The sequence below is a fragment of the Austrofundulus limnaeus genome, unplaced genomic scaffold (genome assembly GCF_001266775.1).
Source record: "Austrofundulus limnaeus strain Quisiro unplaced genomic scaffold, Austrofundulus_limnaeus-1.0 Scaffold57, whole genome shotgun sequence".
NCBI classification, from domain to species: Eukaryota; Metazoa; Chordata; class Actinopteri; order Cyprinodontiformes; family Rivulidae; genus Austrofundulus; species Austrofundulus limnaeus.
Genome location: NW_013952459.1, coordinates 395,018 through 405,912, shown reverse-complemented (window position 1 = coordinate 405,912; position 10,895 = coordinate 395,018). Strand labels below are relative to the sequence as shown.

At 36.4% G+C, this 10,895-nt stretch overlaps 1 protein-coding gene across 2 annotated transcripts in view; it reads left to right on the top strand.

Moving 5' to 3' along the window:
- ctif (CBP80/20-dependent translation initiation factor) overlaps positions 1-10,895 on the top strand; it is a 62,289-nt gene that overhangs the window by 33,546 nt on the left and 17,848 nt on the right. For both annotated transcript variants that reach the window (XM_014009329.1, XM_014009330.1), the window contains exon 8: positions 2,449-2,525. In XM_014009329.1, coding sequence (XP_013864783.1) covers positions 2,449-2,525 — 77 coding nt within the window. The remainder of the gene's footprint in view (positions 1-2,448; positions 2,526-10,895) is intronic.

The window sequence follows — 10,895 nt, the reverse complement described above, 5'->3', positions numbered from 1 at the left end:
GAATAAAATGTTCCCAAACCTCATACAAATTGTATGCTAAAAGAAACTAAAACTGTAAATGAGAATAGCCTAAATAGAGCTGAAATATTCAAAAACTATGAAATAATCTTTGTAAGTTCTGTTTAGGAAAAACAGGTTATTATACAAACTTTCATATTTTTATATGGACTGTGAACATTAATAGGCCATGGTTTTTGTCATTTTATGGTATTTTATTTTATTAAAATGTTAAAGTTTTAGGATTGTGCAGTAATTACCTTTAAAATCCAATTTTATTACCACAGTTTAAAAAGCATAAGCCTTTTACTTCAACAGATGCAACAGGGAAGCAGCAATGCAATTAAAACAAACCAAAGATCTAAAAATTAGGGGGGCAACAATACATGTATCTGTATCAGCCTGTTCAGTACAGTGCTCTAGGTTCAATATGCACTATGTATCAAAACAATATAGATTTTTAACATTTAAAATCAGCTTGTCTTCTCAAGATGCTCTGTGTTGAAGGCTCAGAGGATGCACTTTTAACTACTCCACCTAGGCTGCATTGTCAGGGCAGAACCACTGAGAAACTTGCTGTTTTGGCAACATTTAATTTTAATACTGCACTTTTGAGGTTAAACAAATGTTCATAGTTAATTTCAAGTTAAGTTAAGAAGGGCATGGAAATTTCTCTTTTTTGTATTGAAAAAATATTGAACCGCGACACTAAAGTACCCAACTGAATCGTGAGTTGTCTTAATCGTTGCACCCCTAAAATTCACTAACAGGGAACTAATTTCTTGATTAATGCTTTAGGGCTTTTGCAATTTTTAAAATTCATTAGTGGATGTTCTTGCTAAATGTTTGGGCTAAATTTAGAAGCACTAACTGAGGTATTTAAATGTTATTGATCAGCATTATTGTTCACAGTTGAGGGTGAAAGCTGTTGCACGTTTTGTTCAAATGCATGTCACTTATCTACAAGGTCATGTGTCAAACTCAAGGCCCATAGGCCAGATGTGGCCTGCAGGTGACTCCTATTTGGCCCAGCAAGGGCACTAAGTGACAACATTCTGCACACAGTAAATATAAAAGCGATTTTTTTTGGATGAAAAAGTGTACTTTAACAAAATGCTGTGCCTTTTTAACATGGTTCTTTGTCTACTATCTTCAAACAGTATATGCTCATGTCCATTTTAAAAAACAATAGAAAAAGTTCTCATGCTGAACACACTGACTCTAATTGAGTGTGTGCGCGTGGCATGCTTGTGTGTATGTTTAACATTCAGCTCTTTTTGACTTTTCTTTTATTAGCAGGCAGCTGTCTGCACAAAGGTCGGTCCTGAAAAGCAACGGCACTGACATCATCCGACTTCAACACTTATTAGAGCGGCCTGATGCTTCCCTCATACTCCCTCATGTATCATGTCTTAGACACTACAGTGTGTGCACAGCTGTTCATAGTCGGGCTCATTTATGCACTCGTCCTTTAACACCGTTCATCTTTGCACACTGCATGTTTACTCAGCAGCACTACTCCTAGACCAACGGTAACCACGGCAACAGCACATGGTGATGATGAGCGAAGGGAAAGCGTGCTTTTTGACTGACAGGGCTGATGTTTTATGGATGACAGAGTTCCTATTTCCAACTCAGAAGAGGTGAAATGTATAAGTAGGGTGCAGTGTCCAGCAGACTGTACTCTATCATAAATTCTAATCCTCTTGCCGGTGAAAAATAACTAACAATAAAAGAAAAAGACTCATTTTGAAGTTTTTTCATTTGTGATTCTATGAAATTCACTTTTTTCCCCCTGACAACTCGTCTGACATGCTGCCAAACTGTCAAACTGGAAGACTTATAGACGTATATTTTTTCTACTCGCAGCCCTTTTGCACTCTGTCTCTTTTGAGGAGCTCGTCAATGTATTTTTAAAGCTTGAATTCAAATCGATTTGGTCAACCTTCCTTTTCATGGTTGCTTTGTTTTCTGCAGTGGAAGGCTGCATCTTTCATGAAAACTCACAAACCACGCTATAAAGTATGCACGTTGCTTTTGAACTGCAATCCTAAAGTTTAGCACTTTCCCTTTTTACAGGTGAAGAAATGATCACTGTGCAATAAGGCGGTGTTTTATGAGCTCAGTTTACTGCTCATTATTAAACATATTACAGAGGAGTAAATGAGGGAGTCATTCTAATCACGCCTCAGTCCATTTCTGTTAATTGATAATAACTGAATTTACAGCCGAAGTATGGGTCAGTTGTTAACATGGGAATAATTATGGTTAAAGTGCAATCAGAAATAGGATGGAAACTCCAGGTTTGATGTCTCTTGCATCTAAAAGCACACCTATTTAATATGTGTGTGCTCATAAACAAGTATGTTCGACTGAACATGTGTCCACAGGGTGATAACAAATGCTGATTTGACAGCAACCTTCTTCTACTCATTGATTTGTCTCTTGCAGGTCTTCCCACCACTTCCTAATGAGGCTGAGATCGCTCACACCAAAAAGCTCTTCCGACGCAGGAGGAACGACCGACGGTAATGATACACATCAGCCCTGTGTGCGCACACACGCAGATTTGCCTCACATGTTGCAAAATGTCTTAAAGGGATCCCAGATTAGTTGTAACATTAGACTTTATTTGACGAACATTTATTTTAACTGTAAAATAAAGACTGTAAAAATACTGTAGGATGTTTATTTTTGTAAATTTTTAAAAATATATTTTAACACGGACGGAGCCATTTTATTTACACGCAAAGCATTCTGGGTAAATGATGACGTGGATAGGTCCTCGGTGTGAGCGAGCTATATCCATCCTGAAGGTTAATCTTGGACAATATCTGATGAACGACTCTTTTAAATGAAACCAGAGAGCGTTGACAGAGAGGAGAAGGTAGAAATGACTCAGCCTGTAATTGAAAATATGGATGGAGGACAACAGAGCTGCCTCATGGAAGAAGAACCTCAGCTTAGCCTGTTAGCCTTCACGCTCGCACCGAAGCTACATTGCCTTATATGTATTAGCTCGGCACTAGCGCGACAAACAAGCTAAACTGAGGTCCTCCATCCATATTTTCAGTTTCAGGCTGAGTCATTTTTGTGTTCCCCTCTCTGTCATGTGGATGGAGGACCTCAGTGACGAGAGGAGAATGTGTAGCGCTGAGCTAATACATAAATATGGTGATAGCATCAGGGCTAACACTAAAGCTAACGGGCTAAGCTGAGGTTCTTCTTCATGAAGCAGCTCTGTTGTCCTCCATCTATATTTTCAGTTACAGYCTGAGTCATTTCTACCTTCTCCTCTCTGTCAACGCTCTCTGGTTTCATTTAAAAGAGTCGATCATCAGATATTGTCCAAGATTAACCTTCAGGGTGGATATAGCTCGCTCACACCAAGGACCTATCCACGTCATCATTTACCCAGAATGCTTTGCGTGTAAATAAAATGGCTCCGTCCATGTTAATATATATATTTTAAAAATTTATAAAACACTACAGTATTTTTATAGTCTTTATTTTACAGTTAAAATAAATGCATATCAAATAAAGTCTAATGTTACAATTAATCATTGATCCCTTTTTAATATTTTTAAAAATATTTTTGGTGTGTTTTGTCAGTCTTTAACACTTCTTCACAGTCAAAGGAAAGTCAAGACAGTAACGTAAGCTCTACACTTCACTGCAGACATAAAAATAAAAAAAAACTTTTTCTTTTTTTGACTACTCTTCTCAGACCTGCTTATTTTCTGACGATACATTTGTTTGCCCTGCTTGGCTACGTTTAACCTGATCCAAGAGTCCACATCCACTTTGATTGTATATTCTGTAAAATCTAATTTCACCAAAGTCTGACTTCACTGAAACTCAGCTCTAAAGAGAAAAAGAGGAAAATAAATCTCTCACTCTCTGCCCTGATGTCACCGGAAAACTGTTCTTCAGTTGCTAAGAGACGAGCAAAGAGAAAATATTTTGGTTGTATTTGTGGTTTTATATAAAACGAGGAAATTGTATCGAAACCAAATGGATGAAAGTTCTTTCGTTCCTGTTTTTAAGCACGGAGAATAATTACATCTCCTCAGAGCTGCTGTGTTTTCTGTACAATGGGGCGCAGGCAGAGAGACAGAATCATTTGTTTTCATTATTGTTACAAAGTTTGATTAATTGATCTTTAACACCAAACGAAGGGAATGGAAAGTCTGAGCAGCGCACTTCTCTAACATCACAGTCAGTGGCGTGCCTTTTCTGTTCTGCCTGATTCTTTTCCCACCACGACGTCCAAGGCTCAAACTTATTTTCAAAGTGTTGCGTGAAATCCTGAAAATGAAAAAGATCAGACATACTGTTGCATTTTAGATAAAATCTTGACAAAATATATGGTACAGAATCAAAGTACAGAGTGAGTCAAAAGTCACAGGATATCCTTTTTATTTCAGAAAGAAAAGGGAAAATTACATATTCAAGTGAGAGGGTCTATCTTTGGAGAAACTTGCCCTTAATTTATTATGGTGTGTTTCAAGATGGTTGTCATGTTCTGGATATAGCCTAAAATATAGGCCCCCTCATCCTTTACTTGCTGGATTATTCAGATATGTTGTTTTCCCCTTTCTTTCCAAATTAAAGGGTGTCCTGTGTCTTTTGACTCACCCTGTACAAAGGCTAACGTTCATAATATTTGTAAATCCAATTAGACTTTATTTGTTAAAGTGCCCATGACATTAAATTTTTGTAATAAACATGAATGTATTTTTGAAAACATAACATTGATAAAATATTGCAAAACAAATTTCACGCCCCTGAGATGAACAGTTGTTGAGATATTTGCATGTGAAGAAACAGGAAGTGATGTCAAAGGGGAATGTCTGCATGTGAACAGAGCATTGTTACACAGCTATCAACAGAGACTGTAGAGAAGAATCTGATGTTTCTTTATATTATTTTGAGTCACTATCAAAGAGAGATAAAGAAGAGTTAAAGTTTAAATAATTTTGTTTTAATAAACAAAAACAGAGAGTTTATTTTATCAATGAGTTCCCCTTTGATGTTACTTCCTGTTTCACTTTGGCTGAGCCAAATCCAAAAGAAAATAGGCCAGTTATGTGACAAAATAGGTAAAATCATGTGTATTATGCCAATTTTCTTAAGTATAAAGATGTTTTCTTTGAGTTTTTGTATTTGAAGGATATGCATGTCACCGGTACTTTAAGCACTTTGTTCACCACAGCAGACCAAGGTGCTGCACAGATTCAACATTTAAACACAGCTCATGCAATACAAATTCAATCCAAAAACACAAATAAAAACAGGAAATAAAAACAGTAAAATGCCTCAAATCTAATTAAATAATAAAAATTAAAATATACAATAAAGTCAAGAAAATTTCTACAAAAAATAAAATCTGCTAAAAATGGACAACACAACCCCTTACATACTGTCAACAGACAAGGAATACAAGTAGGTTTTAAGAGTTTTAAAGACAAAAATAAACAATTATCAACCCACAATTAAAAAGCAGACAGTTTTGATTAGTTTATATTAATTTGTTTTGAGGCCCAACATTCGTGTTCATGAAGTACATTTAATTCGTCCATCCAACAAGCCGTGGTCCTAATTTCTTGTTCACAAACAGAACACAACCAGACGCTCAGAGGCAGTAATGAGAAACAACAGAAAATACCATAATAGAGCTGTTTGCTGTTGTGTAATACCTTAACACAACAGGGAAAAGAAAATGAAAATAAAGTGAAAACTAAACTTGGTTGGGAGCGTTGATGAAAAAATGGAAGTATTGATCACTCGACTACATGTTTGAATCATGAGTGTTGTACCGAGCCAAGCACAAGAAAGAGGAACAGAAGGAGACTGTGACACTGAGTGAAGGAAAAGTGTAGGCTGGCTGGAGCAGGGAGGAAAAGAAAAGAGAGGTAGTGCATGTGTTTCTACTTTAGTAGGCACGTCAGGCAGGACTGAAATTAGTTGTGATTTACTGGAATGTGCTGGTTACTGCTTTCTGCTTTAGAACAGGAGGACAGGGAAGAAGCACATTTTCTCCTTCACACCTTTTTAGTCTTCAGTGGTTATTGGGAGAAATCTTAGACTTTTTTTTTACAAAAAAAATGCTCTTTGTTTTCAGCTATATTTTAGTCACAACAGAAATGATACGTTAGGCACCGGTCTGCTGGCTGTTTGGTTGAAAAATGATTGTTTGCAGCGAAGTGTTAACTGGGAGAAGAAATGATAGAAATAATGTGTTTGTCTTTGTGAACTCTGGTAAGACGATAAGTCGCTTAAATTCTCGAACAATAAATGCACAGCTTCACTCAAACACAAAGAAGAGCATTCTTTCAAGTCTGTATGAAGCTGCACAGGCGCCGGACTCTTGTCATAAATCTTAGTCATAGTTGGACTGAATGAACGTCCTCGAGCCAAAAAAGCCTGGACTCCTTCGTTTCACGTGTGTGATCCCCACCCCCCCCACCCCACGTTTAGCTGGACCTTTGCAAACACTCAACAAGTTGTCCGTACAGTTGCCTGGAGACAGACATTTCTGCACCCTGCTCTTGGCTTCGTTTTGTTGTGAAAGTTCTGAGGGTGATGATTAATGTCTGGCTTGTAGCTTCTTTCAGGATGTAAGTTTGCTCATTATTATTCATTCATCATCCTAGTAGAACAACCACGGCCTCTTTCCGGAACATCAAAACCAGCCACGCATTGGTTGTTTGATTGTAGGACAGTCACAGCTGTTACATGTATTTTATTAAACATTATTTAGAGTCCCCATCATCACAGTCGCACACCTCTAACTTGTACTTTTAAATCATCACTATAGTAGTATAGCTGTTGTTCTTTTACAAAATGTGTGATATCAGGAAAGACTGGCTGAGCTATTTAAACACAGCTAATGTTTGGTATGTTTTACATTTTGTCAGCTGTTCAACAGCATCTGCTTTATATTTAAAGTGTCCGTCCATTCAGTTTTTTTGAGTGAGGTTCTGTGTAAAGGTTATGAACAGTCAATGTCTTACCTGTTGTAGATGTCTCTATGAATGAACTCAGTTTGGAAAAAAACAGAATTACTAAAGTACTAAAATTAAACAGCTTTTTTTTCCTTTGAACAATTCCAATCTTAACTTTTTGTTTGTTTGTTTTGTAGCTGTTCACACAAAAAATGGTTTTGAACTAAATTGTTATTGACATTAATTTATGTGAGTAATAATGATAATGATGAGTGCAAATAATGCCCGCAGTTAGATTCAGCATAATATTTCTGACAGAAAACTGAATAAGGCAAAACATTTCAGTGATATATAACAGTGGTCTTCAATTATGGAGGAAGGTTATATATTTTAACACACATTACCATGAACCTAACATGTTGCAAATTGATAAACAGATGTATAAAATAATGTGTTTCGGTCAGAAGTGCACACTTTCAGCGAGAACACTACTGAATCAGCCTGATACTCGATGTACTCTGCATGCTGAAGCCTCCTGGTATAAAAGGTTCATAAACTACCATTTAAATAAACAATGATGACATTTTGAAGTTTAGAGTTGTTTAAAGTTGGCAACAGTTCACTTAGCTGTTAGCTTGTCAGTCTGGTTAGAAATAAACTCCATTTCTGACAAACTCTGTTCAAAGTGCTATCTGTAAAAGGTAAGTTGTTTTGTAACCGTTTCAAAGAATCCAAGTTTAAAAGAGGTCGACTTCTTTATTCTGATCACATTACAGCTCATTAATCTCTGTCTGCATCAACTCTTCTGCAAACGTCTTCAGACAATGATTGTTAGACAACATTGGGAATGATCAATACGACTACTGAATGCATGAATGCACGCACCGTTTAGTGTGGCTCTGATTTAGATTATTATTATTTTTTTTAAGTTTTAATGATGCAGATGCTCAGTCAGGCAGTTGAAACTCGTCTCTCCCAACAATGCATTAAGTCAGCGTGTTGTGGCCTGTGAAGAGCTTTAGCCATCGTATTGACTGTCTGGCCTGCAGGCTTCGCTCCCCTCAGGTCAATCGATTCTTTTTTGTCTGGGTCAACCAGCAGTCCCATGAACTATACACTGGTTCACAGAAAATGTCCTGATTGATCATTCTTACCCTGCCCCCTCCCGTGATCATATCTGTCCATTAATTTCAACTTTGTTTGTCACTATAGCATTCATTTTTCTGTAGTTCTGTATGTGTTGTTTTGTATGATTTTATCAACCTGTAGTTTTTATTTTTTTCTGTTTGCTTTGCTTCCCTCCCCCCCAATATTTTCTCTTGTTTTCTCCTTTTTTTCATTTACAAAAATTCTGGTTTGCGTACAAAATGTCCCACATTCCTTCATCTGTCTCACCTGTCCTAAATTTCTCTATCAATTCTTCCAAACATCTGCATTTTGGCATCTTTCCTGCTTGTAGACCATTTGATCAGATCATCCGAGACCATTTAACCGTACTTCTGCCTTCTGGCCCGGAGGGGAAACGACAGGTCTCGGCCAGGTCAGTGACAACAGAATCAAGCTCCTGAGAAATAAATATTGAGCCTGGATACATTTGACTTTTCACAAAACTGTAAGCAGCTGTGCTTGATTCATTCTTCTCAACAAGGAATCAAAAATTCAGCTCGGATATTAAATCAAATCTTCAGAAAGCTCAGAAAATGCAAAGTGGGGAGGTTTTAAAAAGCAGTAACCACTAAGGTGACATCAAACCCTAAAATAGACCTGAATAATACCCTGTAGTTATCCAGCTCCAAAAAAAAAAAACATCACCTCTCAGTTGGACGGTTACTCCTGCCTGAGTCAGTTCTGTTTCTAAGTAACAAGATGTTGTGAGATGAAATTTCATCAGCGGCTCTGTCATTATTTTAAAATACAGGCATCTCCCAAACAGTAATATGAGTGATGGACAACACTCAGTCCCCTGCAGAGCTCATAGTCATTAAATATGATGAAAATGTTATTATTGTCTAACTCCTGCCTCCACATCAGCAGAAGAAAAGGAGGCTGGAGGAGACTTCAGTTGTGTGAGCATTAGACTAAAAGTAAAAGAGGGTTAGTGAGTTAATCAGAAAGAAATCTCTCCTTTTTTTAGTCCTAGACCATTTGTAGCTTAGTTAAAAGAAATATTTTCACTCAAACAGCCAAATGGAGGCTTGATAGATTTCTTGATTTCTGTAATACAGCAGTTAATCCAGTAGGTTTTTTTTATTCTCAATGATGTGACTTCACATGACAAATATGACAATAATTGTTTTTATCATTGCAATCATTTTCTGATGAGCAACATGTGTCTTTGTTTACAGTAATAACTCTTTTAATAATAAAAGCATGGTAAAAAATGTAGTTTTTGGTCTCATGGAGCACATAAGGAGGGTAAATGTTAGTATTTTTTAACTTTGAGACTATAGATACATTCAGCAATTTATTCTTGTTAAAACAGAATAGTTTTGTTCAGATAGAATTTAATTATTCTGATGTATGTTTAGTGTTTAATAGGTTAAAATTTCCCAAGCTGTTTATGTAAATAACACACTCATTAACTATCTTTAAACAGATTAACGTAATGGAAAGCCAGGTGGCCACAAGAATCTTTGCTTACTTAAGAAAAAAATAAATATGACAGAAAATTGTTCCAATGTGTTTATTTTGCCTAAATCAGACATTTCAGTCAGCTGGTGTTATCTGCCCAGCACCAGTGCTGTTTCAGACATTTTCAGAAACCAAGAAGGACTTCTACATGTTGTTTGAGCTCAGTATCATAAAATCTTGTTACTGTGTAGGGCTGTCAGCATTAATAGGTTGGGTGTGATTTCTTACCACTGCAAAATTGTATTGGTCACAAATATCTGACAGAAACATCAGTCTAACGAATAGAAATGAAGAGATGATGTTGACACTATAATTATTATTAGAGTCAGACTCTTAAAAACCGTAAGAGGAAGAGGAGATGGCTGTGGATGCCCTCATGGCAGGGAAAAGACATTAGTTGCAGCAGCAGTCACTCTGCAGAGTTTTTGACAGAATGCTTCTGTTTCGTGATATTTTAGTCATGGTGACACTAAAAATGTCTGTTGGTGCTTTTTCCCAACTGAACCTCAAGCTAGGATTTATGGCTGAATTTAGGATATGTTGGTCTCTACCAACCTTTCCTGAACCTTCACTGTATAAAATTATAAAAAATAATGTTGTAAAAGTGGATAAGAAATGTTTTTCCTAAAAATTTGTTAGGCAATTTTTTCATGTCTCATTGTTTTTATTTTGATCTTATTAGGAGCAAAAAATGTTGTACAAATAAGCCTCAATAAGTAATTTTATTGTGATGCAGTTTAACATGGACTTTGTCTGGTTTTTTTAATGAATTGCAGAAAATTTGAGCACATTTGTTTCATGTTTTTGCTGTTCTATTTGTTTATTTGTTTGTTTAGTTGGAATTTGAGATTTAATTTCCAATAGACATTAAAATTCAAGGTCAAACATATTAAATGTTTTATGCTCAATTCTATTATTTTCAATTTTCATTTGGCTGAAAAGTGGAAAGAAAGGTTTTTTAGATTAAAATCTCTGTATTTTCATCTCTTCCACATTTTTTTGCTTTCGAACATTGAGTTCCTTTTTTACGTTCACTTGTGATTTCTACTCACATTGTAAAAATAGGAAGCGGTTGTCTGCAAACACGTTTCTACTTTCTCAAAGGCGTCTCCTGTTTTGTAACAGGTAGTTTTGTAAATCGCAGACGCTTTAAAAAGCACGTACTGTAGTTGCTAATCATTAAGACATTGAGTTGTAACATGTGGTTAACATGTTTGCATCATCTGGCCTTTTCACACATTGCTTGTGTAACGAGCTTCTGCTTTAACAATTGATGGTCTGATACCGCAGATAAAGGAGTAGGAATTTTAGTAGCTCTTA